A 15835-nucleotide genomic window follows, 5' to 3' on the forward strand; every position below is an offset into this window, starting at 1 on the left:
CAAAAGAGGGTAGAATTGATGATGAAGAGCCCTTTAAAATTGTTGAGAAAGTTAAAGAGGACTTAGTAAAAGTTAGTGAGATCCTGAAAAAGGATGTGTGTTTAGAAAGTAAAGGGTCGGCTAAAGTACCCAAAAGTGATCAAGGACACCTGTCTGAGGATGACTGGGTAGAGTTCAGTACAGAGGAGATTGATGAAGCGAGACAGCAAGCTTTGACAAGCCCTCCTATATCTGTTCCAGAGAAGGTCCAAATTAAAACTAAAACCGTGTCGGAAAAGGATTATAGCTTGTCAAAAGTTATTGATTACTTAGCGAATGATATCGGTAGCAGTTCATTAACAAACATAAAGTACAAGTTTGAAGAGGGGAAAAAAGAAGGTGAAGAGAGACAAAAGCGCATTTTAAAACCAGCCATCGCTTTGCAGGAACATAAACTTAAAATGCCTCCAGCTTCCATGAGGCCTTCAACATCAGAAAAGGAGTTATGTAAAATTGCAGACTCTTTTTTTGGAACAGACACTATTTTAGAGTCTCCAGATGACTTTTCTCAACATGATCAAGATAAAAGTCCCTTGTCTGACAGTGGCTTTGAAACGAGGAGCGAAAAGACACCTTCTGCCCCACAAAGTGCTGAAAGCACAGGGCCAAAACCACTTTTCCATGATGTGCCCATCCCTCCCGTCATTACAGAAACAAGAACTGAAGTAGTTCACGTCATCCGCAGCTACGAACCGTCTTCGGAAGACATTCCAGAGCAGAAGGCAGAGGAGCTACCAGCCTCAAAACCTTCCCCTACTTTTATGGAGCTGGAGCAAAAACCTTCTGGGTCCATTAAAGAGAAGGTTAAAGCTTTTCAAATGAAAGCCAGTGGCAGTGAAGAGGACGACCATAAGTGCATCCTTAGTAAAGGTGTCCGAGTAAAAGAAGAAACTCATATCACCACAACAACTAGGATGGTTTATCATAAACCTCCGTGCACAGAAAGTACCTCTGAAAGAATTGAGGAAACCATGTCTGTTCATGACATAATGAAAGCCTTTCAGTCTGGACGTGACCCTTCCAAAGAACTGGCAGGTCTGTTTGAACATAAATCATCAGTAACGTCCGATGTTAGCAAGTCTGCTGAAACTTCACCACAACATGCAGAGAAGGACAGCAAAATGAAACCCAAACTGGAGCGAATAATAGAGGTCCATATTGAACAAGGTAATCAGGCTGAACCTACTGAAGTCATTATTAGAGAAACAAAAAAGCATCCAGAAAAAGAAATGTATGTATATCAGAAAGACTTACCTCGGGGAGATATTAACTTAAAAGAGTTGGAAAAACATGATGCTTTTCCTTGTTCAGACGAACAAGGTCAGCAAGAAGAAGAGGAGCTCACGGCCGAAGAGTCACTTCCTTCTTACCTGGAATCCTCTAGAGTTAACACTCCCGTGTCCCAGGAAGAAGACAGTCGCCCTAGTTCTGCTCAACTCATGTCTGATGACTCTTACAAAACACTGAAGCTTTTGAGTCAGCACTCAGTAGAATACCATGATGATGAGTTGTCAGAACTAAGAGGGGAGTCTTACAGGTTTGCTGAGAAAATGCTTCTTTCAGAAAAGCTAGATGTGTCTCATTCTGATACTGAGGAGTCAGTTACTGACCATGCTCTACCCCTTAGTGCAGAGTTACAGGGGACTGATAGACGATGCAGAGAAAAAGTAGCTACTGCCCCCAAAAAAGAGATTCTCTCCAAAATCTATAAAGATGTATCTGAAAATGGTGTAGGTAAAATGTCTAAGGAGGATCATTATGATAAAGTGACAGTGTTACACTACACTGGAGATGTTAGTAGTCACAAACATGCAATGTGGATGCGCTTTACTGAGGACAGATTAGACAGAGGTAGAGAAAAGTTGATGTATGAAGACAGGGTGGACAGGACTGTTAAAGAGGCAGAAGAAAAACTGACTGAAGTATCCCAGTTTTTTCGGGATAAAACAGAGAAATTGAATGATGAGCTACAGTCTCCAGAGAAAAAGCAGCATAAAAAAAATGGCAAGGAAATACATTCTAGCCAGAGCTCTGCCAGCAGCAGCCCCGAGAAAGTTCTGCTCTCTGAATTGCCATCATCTGGGGATGAATGGAGTAAGGTGAAGCAGTATGCACATGATGGGAAGTGCTTTCCCAAGGTGGATGAAAGGAAAGCATCCAGTTTGCCCAGCAGTCCTGAAAAAAGGATATATGTGCAACCTGCAGAGGACTCTAAACGAACTATGGAACACAAAGGAAGTGCTCAGCAGACTGGAGTGCCTGAGACTGGATTTCAGCTGAAGCAATCAAAGCTCAGTTCCATTAGGCTTAAATTTGAGCAAGGTATAAGTCCCAGAAGTAAGGACGTAACTCAAGAAGAAAAAAAGCTGGATGGTCAGTCCAAAATTCCAGTTAAAAAACTGCAAGAAAGTAAGTTACCAGTGTATCAGTCCTATTCAAGAGAGAAACACGCAAAGCAAATAGAGGTCATTGATGGGAGCACAGCTTTACAGAAAGAGGTGAAAATACAGGAAGACCTTGTTCCAGGTAAAGGGAAAGCTGTGGAAGACTCTCGTGCTTCAGACACACAAAGAAGTGAGATGAGGAAAGGCGTGCCAGAATGCATTTCAGAACCACGGGCCAAAGACCTGGCATATGGCTCAGACTCAACAACGAAGGGACACTGGGACAAAAAAATCTATAGGACGTGGGAAAGTCCTGGAACTTCTAATCATAAAACACAGAAGGAAAAGCTTTCACATGTGCTGGTTCCAGATACAGTAAAAGAAAACCATGTTGATCATGCTGAATCTAAAACTGACCAAAAAAGTGAATTTATCACTGTGACAGAGCACAAAGTGGCCTCAAATGGAATCCATTCAGAAGAAGTAAAGGAACTGACTGTAAAATCCCCCTCAAAAAGGGTTTTATACAGAGAATTTGTTGTCAGGGAGGGGGAACGTAATGGTGAAGTGGCTGATAAAATGTCCAAAAGGAAAGAAGAAATTGCTGTGTCCCATATCCCAGTCAGAATTGTTGAGGAGAAGAGAGCCATGCTTGATGGTGTCTATGAACTTTCAGCTAAAGTATCTCAATCAGCTGTGATTCAGGAGAAAGTTGAAAGGGAGATTGATTATGTGGAAGATGAGAAAATAAAGCATTCAGAAATCAGAAAAGTTACCAAGCAGCAGAGCTCAATAGGTCTAAGTCCTCCTGCTGAGGAAGCAGAGCTATCCCCTAGCAAATCACCAGATTCTTTAGAATGTAGCCCAGGAAAGGAATTTCCTTCAAGTGTCATAGCTGACCCCGGTGCCAGTGATTACTTGAATAAAGTTGCACCGCTAGTGAGCACTGAGGGAGTAAAAGAAATTAAGACCTTACCTGTTTATGTCAGTTTTGTTCAAGTAGGAAAGCAATATGAGAAAGAGGTGCAACAAGGTAGTATTAAAAAAATTGTCAGTCAGGAAAGTAAGACAGTACAAGAGACGAGGGGGACATTTTACACAGCTAGGCAGCAAAAACAACCTCCTTCTCCACAAGGTAGTCCAGAAGATGACACGCTAGAACAAGTGTCCTTTATAGACAGCTCTGGTAAAAGCCCTTTGACACCAGAAACACCGAGTTCAGAGGAAGTGAGTTACGAGTTTACATCTAAAACACCTGACTCACTAATAGCTTATATCCCAGGCAAGCCCAGCCCTATACCTGAGGTGTCTGAGGAGTCAGAGGAGGAAGCAGAGGCTAAGTCAACATCTGTGAAACAGGCAGAGGTTGAGGAACCACAGATTGACAAAACATTACCCAGTCTTATAAATAAGGACTCTAACAAAAGACCCAAAGGTAACAGAGTTGCCTATATTGAATTCCCTCCTCCTCCACCACTGGATGCAGATCAAGGTGAATCCGAAAAGAAGCCTCATTATTCCACTGAGAGTGAAATGGAGATGACTGAAGTGAACTTGCAAGATGAACACGACAAGTGCCAACTGGCTGAACCTGTCATCAGAGTACAGCCACCTTCTCCTGTGCCGCCTGGAGCAGATGTCAGTGACTCCAGTGATGATGAATCCCTCTATCAACCCGTTCCGCTTAAAAAGTATACGTTCAAACTGAAAGAGCTGGAAGATGACCAGAAAGAGACCTCAAAACCCAAAGCCCCTGAAAAGATTGAGAAACAGAAAGAGTTAGGACATCCCACTTCTGGGAAACCCAATGAGTTTGACAATGGGGTTGATTCACCCCAGAATGATGTAGTGCAAAATGGGAGTAACAATGACCAGTCTGTCACAGAGTGTTCCATAGCAACCACTGCAGAATTCTCCCATGATACCGATGCGACAGAGATTGACTCTCTGGACGGTTATGATTTGCAAGATGAAGATGATGGTTTAACTGAGAGTGATTCTAAACTTGCAGGTCCGGCAGTTGAAGCCAAAAAGGACGTATGGACTACAGAAGGCATTCTAAAGCAGACTGATCGCTGCTTTAGCCAGAGTAAGCTTGAAGTCATTGAGGAGGAAGGCAAGGTAGGCCCTGAAGAAGACAAGACACCTTCCAAAGGTCCATCTTCTGACAAAACTGGAGATAAGAGCGATAAGAAGTCAGGGGCACAGTTTTTCTCTTTGGAAGGCAGACACCCTGACAGGACTGTATTTCCTGACTCGTATTTCAGTTACAAAGTAGACGAAGAATTCGCAACACCTTTCAAAACTGTGGCCACCAAGAGTCTAGATTTTGACCCGTGGTCGAATAACCGAGGTGACGATGAAGTGTTTGAGACTAAATCGAGGGAGGATGAGGCTAAGCCATTTGGCCTGGCAGTGGAAGACAGATCTCAAGCAACAACACCTGACACAACACCAGCCAGAACTCCAACAGATGAGAGTACGCCAACTAGTGAGCCCAACCCCTTCCCATTTCATGAGGGGAAGATGTTTGAGATGACTCGCAGTGGTGCAATTGACATGAGCAAGAGGGATTTTGTTGAAGAAAGACTCCAATTTTTTCAGATTGGTGAGCATACTTCTGAAGGGAAGTCAGGGGACAAGGGGGAAGGGGATAAAAGTACAGTCACTGCCATCACACAGCCACAGGCAGGGGACAGCACTGTAGAAACAAACCTAGAGAGACCAGTAGAAACAACAGCAGTTGAAAATAAGCCCGTCATCCAGGCCAGTGGAGATTGCATGGAGCAAACACTTGGTAGTAACTCACTGGAGAAATCATCGGCAGCAGTAAACGCTTCCAAAGTTGATCCCAAATTGCGCACACCAATTAAAATGGGAATTTCTGCTTCCACCATGACTCTGAAGAAAGATGGCCCTGGAGAAGTGACAGATAAGATAGAAGCTGTGATGCCAAGTGGTGAGGGATTAGAAAATGAAACTGTAGCAGTGATTGCGAGTTCAGCTTCTAGCGAGACGAGCTGTAGGCAAACAGAAAACACTGATTTTCCAAAAGATAACTTTAATAACAACAACAATTTGGATTCATCTGCTGTCCCTACAGATGATATTACTTGTAATGTAGTGCTAAAAGAACATTTGGAACCGAAATGTTCCCTCCAGAAAGCTAATCAAGCGAAAAGCACTTCAGGAAAAGGTACAGGGACAACACAAGGACACAGAATAAGAGATAAGCAAAAACCACACGGAGAGCAGCAAAAGTCAACAGAGTTGGTAGGAGCTAGAGGAAAATCAAAGCTTCCTGTAAAGGCCAGCTCAGTAAAACAAGTCTTTTCCCAAAATAATCTCCAAAGCAATACAGGGAGTAAAGCGAAAGAGGCTAGTAAGCCTGACAAAGCAAAACAAAATAATTCTTCTCCCTGTCTAGAAGCAAGGTCTAGGATTCCTGTAAAAAACACACATAGGAGTAATCTAGCTAGAAGAACTCCAGCCCTGCCAAAACAAGAGCAGGTAGAGAAAGAAAAACCAAAACAACTTCCTTCTAAATTACCAGTAAAGGTAAGATCTACCTCCGTCACCATGACAACAGTTAAAGTAAAGAAAAATCAGCTTAGGGAGGTATGTAAACATTCTATTGAATATTTTAAGGGAATTAGTGGTGAGACATTAAAGCTTGTGGATCGTCTTTCTGATGAAGAGAAAAAGATGCAGTCAGAGGTCTCTGATGATGAAGAAGACAGTACATCAAGGAACACATCCTTATCAGAAGCTACTCAAGTTTACCTGCCTTCCATTACACCGAAGTCTGCTAGAGACATGAGAACAGAGGCAGCATCTATAAAATCAAAGATTGAAAAGGCCGACAGTGAGAGGAGGAGGAGTAAGAGGACTGGTGAGAATGAAGGCAGTCAGGTTTCTGGAGCTCTCATGGCTCACCTCGTGGAGATCAAGCCTAGTTTGTAAAACTTTCAACTTGTTGATCCTAGTGCATGAACTGTTGTGATTGCCTGTGGAGTGACTTAACTGTAGTTTTCATTCTGTCATTGTCATCTGTATGTGCCGTCTTATTCTCTTTTTTCTTCCTTCCAACAAATTCTGTACTGTAGAAAGCTAGTGAAGCATGCCAAAGACATTCATGTAACTCAGAAATTGATGTAACTCAGAAATTGAAAGATGTCTTTTGTGACAGTATATTTGTTCTGTCAAAGTAGAGAAAATAGACAATAATCTGGCCTTGGTGGTTTTCACCAGTAATTGAACAACTTGTCTACAGTCTAACAGATAGATTGTCAGCATGTTTGGTTTCATTACACGACATCATGTAGTTTTACATTTTGGCTTTACCCAGGTGAAAATCTAAAAGCTGTGAAAAAATTTTGTTTTGTAGGTTATTAGGTCACACAACCATTCTAGTAAACAATATAAGCACTGTCAACTTAGTCAATTAAAGCTATTATTTATAATAAACTATTATCCGGTATTGTGGTTTTCTGTGCAAAACCTTTTTAATTGAGAAATTGTAAATCACAGGTCCACAGAGTCCATGTGAACGGACAGATATAAGGATGGCAATTGTAGCTGATCACCTAGGACTTAGCTGGACAGGTAAGCTTTTCTGCTTTAATATCGAAATCAGTCTTTGCTATTGCATTTTTAGGTATTCTTTTACCAGAAGACCCAGCAAGACTGCATCAGGCTCTCCCAAATTCACAGCCAGGCCATCTTCCCAAAATGTGCAATGTATTGCTGGGCAAAGATGCCTAATAGGAAATTATTCCTTGATCTTTCTGTAAATCCAAGAGAAATTCAGAGAAGATAGCTAAATGGCTCTCCTCTCAGGATGTTCTCCCAAGGAGCTGAGAGGCTCTGCCTGCCTGGGCTCAGGGCTGCTCCTGGGGTGTTTCCTGTCCCTGGATTGCAGTTTTCCCCTAGCCCTGCAGGGCTAGGTCACTGCTGGAGACTGCCCACCTGTAGCCCCCTATGTTAGTGGGCAGAGCTGCCCTTCCTGGGCTCACAGCTGCAGCAGCCAGCTCTGCCAGGGCTCAGGTGACGACAGCACCAGTGCTGAGCTGCAGGGGGTGCTCCCAGGGGAATAACAATCAGAGGAAATTAACAGAGTTTATAAATTAGCAGTGATGAGGCAATCTCTAGGGAGGGCTTTTTCATCATGTTTAAGTGGCTTACTGAGTAGAAGTGTGATAATCGCTCCCAGTGATGATTGAAATTCAAAATGATGTCTTAGGAAATTAAAGTATGGGGATATAATGCCATGTCCATTGTTATCTGTAAAGTTTGTGTCAGGGAGTTTTGTTGATGTCTCTGTGACATACGAAAGCTAGTATTTTTAAGCTTGACAAGACAATTCAGGGATTTGTGCTTTCGTTGGTGTTTTTGGGTTTGTTTTCTTTTCTCATTTGCTTTTTTTGTCTTTATAGAACTGGCAAGAGAACTGAATTTTTCCGTGGATGAAATAAATCAAATCCGAGTAGAAAACCCAAATTCTCTTATTGCTCAAAGCTTCATGTTATTAAAAAAATGGGTTACCAGAGATGGGAAAAATGCTACAAGTAAGTTCAAGTGGTTACCTTTGTTGTTTATAAGTTATAGCTCATTTCATCTGTTGCCAAGTTGAAGAAAACATTATGAATGTCCTTCACAAACCATCAGTGGAAAAAGAAGTTTCAGGTACATTTTTACCAGGAGTCAGAAATTTGTCATATTTATTCACTATATATGCAGAAGGAAATGATCTGTTCTCCACATCCATAACTGATGGAACAGGTAATGAACTTGAGCTCCAGTAAAGAAAATAATAGGCAAAACTTTCCAATAGCAAGAAATGTGGAATACAGAAATGACTGCCTGGAAAATTTAGGTAGTCTCACAGTGTTGCAGGTCATAGGAAAAGACTAAACATCTTCCTATGAGGAGTGATGGAGATACTGATTCTGTGCTGATGATTACTGTTTCTCTGTACATTTCACTTGAATTGCTCAAACTGAAAGAGAGGGGTTGATTTTTGTGAGGTGTGAATGGTATTCGTTACCCTTCTCTGATCCACAAACCCCTACACACCATTTGAGTTTCCTTTGATCTCTTTCACTGTAGAAGTGATTTCCAGTATGACTGTGTTCTCACAACAGGATTATTGTAAATGAGATTTCACGATGTACTGCATGAATAGCCTTATATGCATTAACTTCATGACTGCATATTCTGCCTCAAAACAGAATGGTAAAAGGATTTTTACTTTCCCTTTACACTCCAGTAAAAAAAGGATATTTTGTATCAGTAGTAAGTAAATATGTTCTTTAAGAACTATCTGACCTTATTCTTTGTGCCTTTTGTGTTGTAATATAATTATACTTGGAGAAAGTGTAGACTCTTAATAGATGTGTATCTTTAATAAGTAGGCAGCTGAATGACTGCTCAGACAAATCCTGGGGTTTGCTAGAACCAAAGGCATTGGGACATGACAGCAATTTGTTAGTAATGCAGTGTGAATATAATTGAGAAAAATGATCATGCAGTTCTGCAATGCTGAACCTTTTTCTGATGTGGTTGTTTGGTTTTTTTTTTTCCAGCTGATGCCTTAACTTCTGTATTGACAAAAATTAATCGAATAGATATTGTGACCCTGTTGGAAGGACCAATATTTGATTATGGAAATATTTCAGGCACCAGAAGTTTTGCAGATGAAAATAACGTATTTCATGATCCCATTGATGGTAATTGAATTCTATAGTCATATTTAATTCAGTGACATGTCCAATAAGCCAATAATGTTGTATAAACTAGACTTTAAAGAAAGATTGTAAGTTCTACAGGAACAATATTTTAAAGTGTGTAAATGGGTTTTCCTCTCCTAAAGCATGATACAATAGAATTATAGAATATCCTCAGCTGGAAAGGACCTATGAAGATCGAGTCCAGCTCCTGGCCCTGCACAGGACAGGCCCAAGAATCACACCGTGTGCCTGAGAGTGCTGTCCAGATGCATCTTCAACTCTGGCAGGCTTGGTGCTGTGTCCACTCCTCTGTTCCAGTGCCTGACCACCCTCTGGGTGAAAATCCTCTTCCCAATATCCAGCCTAAACCTCCCCTGACATAGCTTCCTGCTGGCTAATGTTCAGCTTCCCATGGACCAGGGCCCCCAAGTCCCTTTCCATGGGGCTGCTCTCCAGCCTCTCATTGCCCAGCCTGTACACACAGCCAGGCTTGCCCCATGCCAGGTGCAGAAGCCAGCACTTGTCTTTGTTAAACTTGTATGGCTGGTGTTTGCCAGCCCTCCCTGCCTTGGAGGTGTCCACAGCTGCTCCCAATTTTGTATCATCAGCAAACTTCCTTAGTACACCTTCAAGTCCTGCATTCAGGCCATATTTGGGGATATGTATCTTGCACATTAATATCTCAAACACTAAGTGCAGAGTCCCACGAATATGAGTGAACACTGGTTCCCACCAGCCTCAGGGTCACTTGACAAGATCAGGCTTTTCTCCTGCAACACTTGTCCTTTGAGGCTTGCCCATGTCTATTTTTTATGTACTTGGTATTTAATGTTTGAGAATTTACCTCGAAATATGTGTATTTTTTGGCTTCTTGTCTAGATATATAGTAGTAAAAATCTTAAAGGAAAAAAAAGGAAGAACAAGGCGGGGAAAATGCATAGTATTTGCATGGAACAAATTAATTGCAATTTATACCAAGCCTCTTTGAGACCTGTGAACATCGATTGCTTTATGATTTTCACTGGGACCATTTCTCCAATGGCTGTAGAAAAATAACAAACTGGTTTTTTAGTGCATGAGTGAATATATTTTTCAGCCTGCTAATGGGTAAAGTTGTGAATAATTTCCTCGTGAAAGCTGTATCAAATGATAGCAGAACTGTGCAAGTTAAATTTGTGTCAAATTAAAACAAAAATGAAATTTTCCTTGTAAAACAAAACTTCCATGAAAGTGCTTATTATTTATCAGTATATTGAAGATGCTAAATGTTGACTTTTTCTTGTTTCAAATGTTAGATAACAGGCACTGGATTATTACTTTGATTTTATTCACTTGTATTATAAATAGCTCCTTAAATAAGATTGGTTTTTTTGTAAGTAACGTTTCTTTTGGTTTTTGTAATTTGTTCAATTATGTTTTGGCTTTCTCTGTGTTTTAGTAAGATTTTTTTTTTCTTCAGAGCATATGAGCTCAGTGTACCTCCATTATTGAGCAGCATTGCTGGTCATTGATTCATTGCACTACAGAAATAGTTTTCTGTTGACATTTTAAGAAAGTTTCTCTTGAAATGTTGCTTGAGCCTTTTAATAGTAGCATCAATGTTTTTATGAAAAAAGCGCTTCTCTGCAGTTGCTTTGTGTCTCTCCTCTTCTCTGAACCTTCCTCAAGCTTCCTTTCCTCACCAAGACCAGACCTCCTTTGCCTTTCTCTCGGCTGGTTCAGAAAACAAAGCCCCAGTCCCTGTTGATGCAGCTCCCCTTGCAGGCAGCACAATGGCCAGTTAACCCCACAGCATGTGTTTTTTCCTTTCCTAGGTTGCCCAACCTCATTTGCCAGAATGCGAACTTAAGGTTTTGTTGCCATTTTTTTATGTGTATATTCAGTTTAATCCTTTTGTATGTTTTTTTTAATGTTTTCATCAATTTTTCTTTTCTCTTTATTTGATCAGTGTATCTGATTGTACCAATGTCACCAAGATCACCTCAATCTTCAAGATCACCAAGATCTCCTTACTCACCACAGTCCTCTCACCCGAATAACTTCACTGTACCTGAAATATTCATATAGCTCTCCCTTGTTTGTTCTTTTGTCCCTTTGCTAACTTCCTTACCTTAGTTATTTTATCCTGCTGTGTATTTAGATCTACTGTCTTTTAGTATCCTCATTAGGATCCATTTCTGTTCTTCATTCCTCAACTAGTCCATTCTTGTAACTGTGATTAAATTGGAGGTATATGCTAGTAACACTGTATTTCTGGTATTGTGTATTTTTATATAAAAGCATATTAAAAATGTGGACCTGTTTTAGAAAGAATACCTACTGACAAAAAAGTGGCTGTCCTATGTTATGATCTACTGCTGTCTTTAAAATCTGTTCATTAAACTTCCAAATTAAAAAAAGAAAAAAATAAAATCTTGGAAATAAAGATTTACACAATATGACTGCAAGAGATTGTCTTGTGTGTAAAGGGACAACCACCCTTGTCCACGTTTGATTTATTGCATGCCCATAAGACAATCTGCTACAGCTTGAAAATGTTTAAAATGGCTGCACAAGCAACTGCTGAAAACTTTGCAGACTACTTAAAAAATAGTCAGAAGTACTGGCTTTGCTGTAAAATTCACTGGCAGTACTCATTTTTGTTCCGTCTCTTTAGGACAAAGTAACAAAACCTATCAGAACTGCATTGGTTCTTATACACCCGCACCTCCTTGTGTGTTTCATACTTTATGTAACCCATGAATCATTTGGCATTTGCTTATTTGTTGCTCCACGTTTCATCCCAGTCAGTCCAAATGTGCTGTCTTCCTTAGGTTATCCCTCCATCCAAGTGGAACTGGAAACTCCCACTGGGTTGCGCTTCGTGCCGCCCACCCCTTTGCACCAGGACGATTTCCTTAGCGACACCTCTAGCCTAGAGTCACCCCTTAGAACTCCCAGTAGACTGAGTGACGTGTTAGTGACCTCCCAGGGACACGTAGATGGTACAGCAGCAGCCCCGCCAGTGGTGACTGAAGAGGACACCTCACTGGATGACAGCAAAGTTGATTTCTCAGAGCCTAGAGAAGGAACACCTAAAGATATTTCCGTAGGCGAGAGCCAGTTGGAGGAAGTGGACCTTAAAGATTTTCCGCGGTATCTCGGTAGTTATGGCGGGATATCCAAAGATGCTAAACAAAGGCAGAGTGAAGAGACTAGTAAAAGAGGAGTGAGGACTGAACAGCCTGAGAGAGAAAAGTCTGGTACTGATGAGGAGATGACGGCAGAAAAGTTTAAGTCTCTGTTTGAGGACGTTCATCTGGAAGAAGGAGCTGAGTCTGAGGAGATGACGGAAGAAAGAGTATGGTCAATTCTTAAAGGTGTTCAACAAGCAGAACGCGAAATGTCTTCAATTACAGGTTGGCAGCCTGACTCCTCCAGCGTCTCCGAGGCGCCGACGTCGGGGCGCAGGATAGGCGGCAGCCTGCTGGATCGCCTGGACGAGAGGTGAGCACCCCTGTGCTGCAGCGTGCCTGTCAGCGGGCTGCCCACGCTGCCACCAGCAGCGCTGCACGGGCTGCTGTTCTCTGAGAGCAGCTCTGTATGCTTGTATATACATTTAAAAGAAAAACTTGATTTGGCCTCAGATGTATTTGTCTTTAAAAATGTGTATTTGTCAGGTTTCATTCTCGATATAGGCATTTGAGAAGTACTTCATGTTATCTTTGGCAGGTGATATTTCTTTTCACATTCTTTATCTTTTGTATTTCTATTTCTAATTCATCTCAGTGGTGCAGATGTAGCTGGAATCAAGAACATCTGAAATCAGGATACTACATTACTCTTATTTTTGAGCGCCTTTATAGCAGTCATCCTTTCCATTTGCATCTCTTTGCCTTCCCTCAGATAATTGTTACTTTTCCCATAAGCCAGTTTTTGAATTGTCACTTTTTATAACACTTGCTTCAAGTGTGTTATGTCATGCTAATTTACTAGACTTCTTAAAAGATGAGTTACAAGGCATAAGAAGGTAAAGATGGTGGTACCAAACCCACCTAGTCCTGTGTGTTGTCTCCCAGTAGTGGCTGCAGAGGAAGGAGAGGGGAGGTATGTGCTGCATTCTCCCAAGCTCCACTTGTCTTTGGCATAATGACCTGCTGAGAGGGATGCTTTCTATATATTTATCCTCAGTGCATTTCCCTTGTTTCAGCTTTGATGATGCGTGTTGTGCTGTTCAGCCCTACTGGTGCCCACTGGGCAAGGGGTTCTGTGATCACCAATTAAGGAACCAGGTTTGCAGGAGCTATAAATCAGCACAGAATGATTATCTGCACAGTGATCGTTTCTCTGCCAGCAGTTTACATCCTCTGCATCTTTGACTCAGGATGTTTTAAGGTTCAAGGTAGCATTAGATACTCTCTTATCAAGTCTAGGGGGAATTTGGTCATTGATTTCAGCAAATTCATTGTCTTTCAATACTGTAAAGCCCTTGAACTACTACTGATGTGGTTCCTGTTGTTAAGCAAGTGTTGTTTTTCTACATTTTATATTGTGTTAAATTAGGGAAATAGATCACTTCTGGAAGTAAAAGGGCTTCCTTAAGAAGATACAAATTTCTAGCTAGACGAATTCCCTTGGCTGTCTTTTGTAAGAGTTTTGCCAGCAAACAGCTGGCATATTTTCATATCTCAGCATTACACAGTCATTGTTTTTAACAGGAAGTGAGCAAAAATACAAAGGAAAAGAAAACCGTTTATCAGAAGTGCAGGTGAAACGTCTCCATAGGTAATCTGACACAAAATTCTGGTCAGCTTTCTATCTTTCTGTAACCTTCCTTTCCTTTAGCTCTGCATATTATTGAGACTCTGCAGTATCTAAGGACTTATTTGCAGATTTTTTAAAGGGCAAGACCTATCTGGAGTACAGATACTGTACTTTTGGGGGAAGAATAACTGGTAATTGCATGGTACCAGATACTTTCATAACCTCTTTGATTAGAGAGTGGTTTAAAAATAAGTGCTTTGAGGCTTTAGCTCATGATTATACAAGAGAACTGGTAGGTTTTGTGTATTTTTTTTTTTCTTTTTACTCCCCTCCACCAAGTGGAAGGAGATCAACATAAAAAATTTGGCTTTGTTTCCAGTGTCCACCGTATTTTCATTGCTTCTGAAACGATGCCATGATGCGGAGGACAATGTTGTTAAATAGATTGATGTGTGCAAGTGGAATCTAAAATTTTATTTTTCTCTGTGTGAAATGTATGGGCTCAGACTGAAGGCTCAGTAAGAGGCTTGGTGCTTTGCCCTTCTGCCTGTGATTTAAGCCCTGAACAGCTGTCTATTCCTTTCTCTTCTTCTTGTAGTTCGGACCAATGTCGGGATTCTGTTACCTCATATGTCAAAGGAGAAGCAGGGAAGCCAGAAACAAATGGAAGCCTATCCGAGTCCACATCAGAGGCAAAAACTAAATCCTACATCCAGGAAGCTTTAAATGATGTGGGAAAACACAGTGACAAAGAAGCCCTGAAAACAAAGTCCCAGATCTCAACTGGTACTGATGAGCAAACATTATCATCAACAGCATATCAGAAATCTTTGGAAGAGACCAGCAAGCCAACAACAGAAGGCAGCAAAACATCTGTGCCTGTCAGTGTGAAGAAGATGGGCTGGAGTACTTCTGAGGATGGCAAGCCAAGAACAAGCATCCAAGAGGAGGAGGGAGCAGTAATGTCTGAACAGAAGGTACAGTATGTCCTGTAATAATTAACAGTGTGAGGAGTCCCTGTTGCTTGACATATTGGTTGACAAGTTTTTTTGTGCAACTTGCAATGCTGTTCATGACAGGGTTAGGGTTTTTTTTTCTTATCCTTCTTTATGCCTTTTCAGTTTCTTTCTGAATTGAGAAAAATGGAATTGAGAAAAATACTGGAAATTTTTATTTGTGAATTTTTATTTGTGAATAGAATGGGGTGGGGTCAGGATAGGCAGGGGAGCCAAGAAGGGCTGCATAATCCCCTCCCTGCCTGGCCCTGAGCCCTGAAAGAGGTTGGAGCAGCTTCTGGGAGCTCTGTCCCACATTGCTGGGGAACAGCCCCTTCCCTGCCATGACATGCCACCTATGCAAACAGCGCCAAACAGCTCAGCTGTGCTCCATCTGTTCCCACTAAGGTGTTGCCACTGGTTTCCCACTCTTCCTGTGACATTGAAGCAAATTATGGGAGCAAAGAAATATAGGGACCCTTCAGGCTCTATCCTGCTCTTTTTCCCCAGAACTACCTGCCTTTTTTTTCACTCTGTTAATTTGCAAAAAAAATTATTTGGGGTGATATTTAATCTCCTCCTTATATTTTTTTTTCGTGGCCTTGTTCATACCAACTTCAGAGTCCACCCAGCCAAGGCAAATGAAAAGATTTCTAAATGTGTAAAGCATTTTTCCAGGTGGTGATTCTTTCTCCTTAAAGTGCTGCTGAGGGGCTCCCCTTCCTTTCTACCTTGCCTGACTTGTACACCCTTCGCTGCAGAACGCCAGTTATAAGTTATTTTCTGAAAATAAAGATTTTGATAGCTTTCTCAGCTGCTTCTATTTATTTACCAGAAGCTTAGAAGGAAAGTTGACTCAAAGAATGGCTTGTAGTCCAGTAGCTGCGTGCACCTCACACCCCAGCAGTGGGAGGATTGCCACAGAATAAACCTCAGGGCCAGCAGG

The 15835-nt window shown here is 41.4% G+C and overlaps 1 protein-coding gene across 7 annotated transcripts in view; it reads left to right on the forward strand.

Moving 5' to 3' along the window:
• The window catches only part of ANK3 (ankyrin 3), a 192516-nt gene that overhangs the window by 159449 nt on the left and 17232 nt on the right, over positions 1–15835 (forward strand). For 5 of the 7 annotated variants that reach the window (XM_059851135.1, XM_059851140.1, XM_059851137.1 and 2 more), the window contains 5 exons: positions 6954–7028; positions 7859–7990; positions 9008–9151; positions 11965–12637; positions 14493–14871. In XM_059851135.1, coding sequence (XP_059707118.1) covers positions 6954–7028; positions 7859–7990; positions 9008–9151; positions 11965–12637; positions 14493–14871 — 1403 coding nt within the window. Of the gene's footprint in view, positions 6316–6953; positions 7029–7858; positions 7991–9007; positions 9152–11964; positions 12638–14492; positions 14872–15835 lie in introns of all 7 variants that reach the window. The other 2 variants (XM_059851139.1, XM_059851138.1) reach the window with 2 other exon arrangements.

Source organism: Haemorhous mexicanus, chromosome 7 (assembly GCF_027477595.1).
Source record: "Haemorhous mexicanus isolate bHaeMex1 chromosome 7, bHaeMex1.pri, whole genome shotgun sequence".
NCBI lineage: Eukaryota > Metazoa > Chordata > Aves > Passeriformes > Fringillidae > Haemorhous > Haemorhous mexicanus.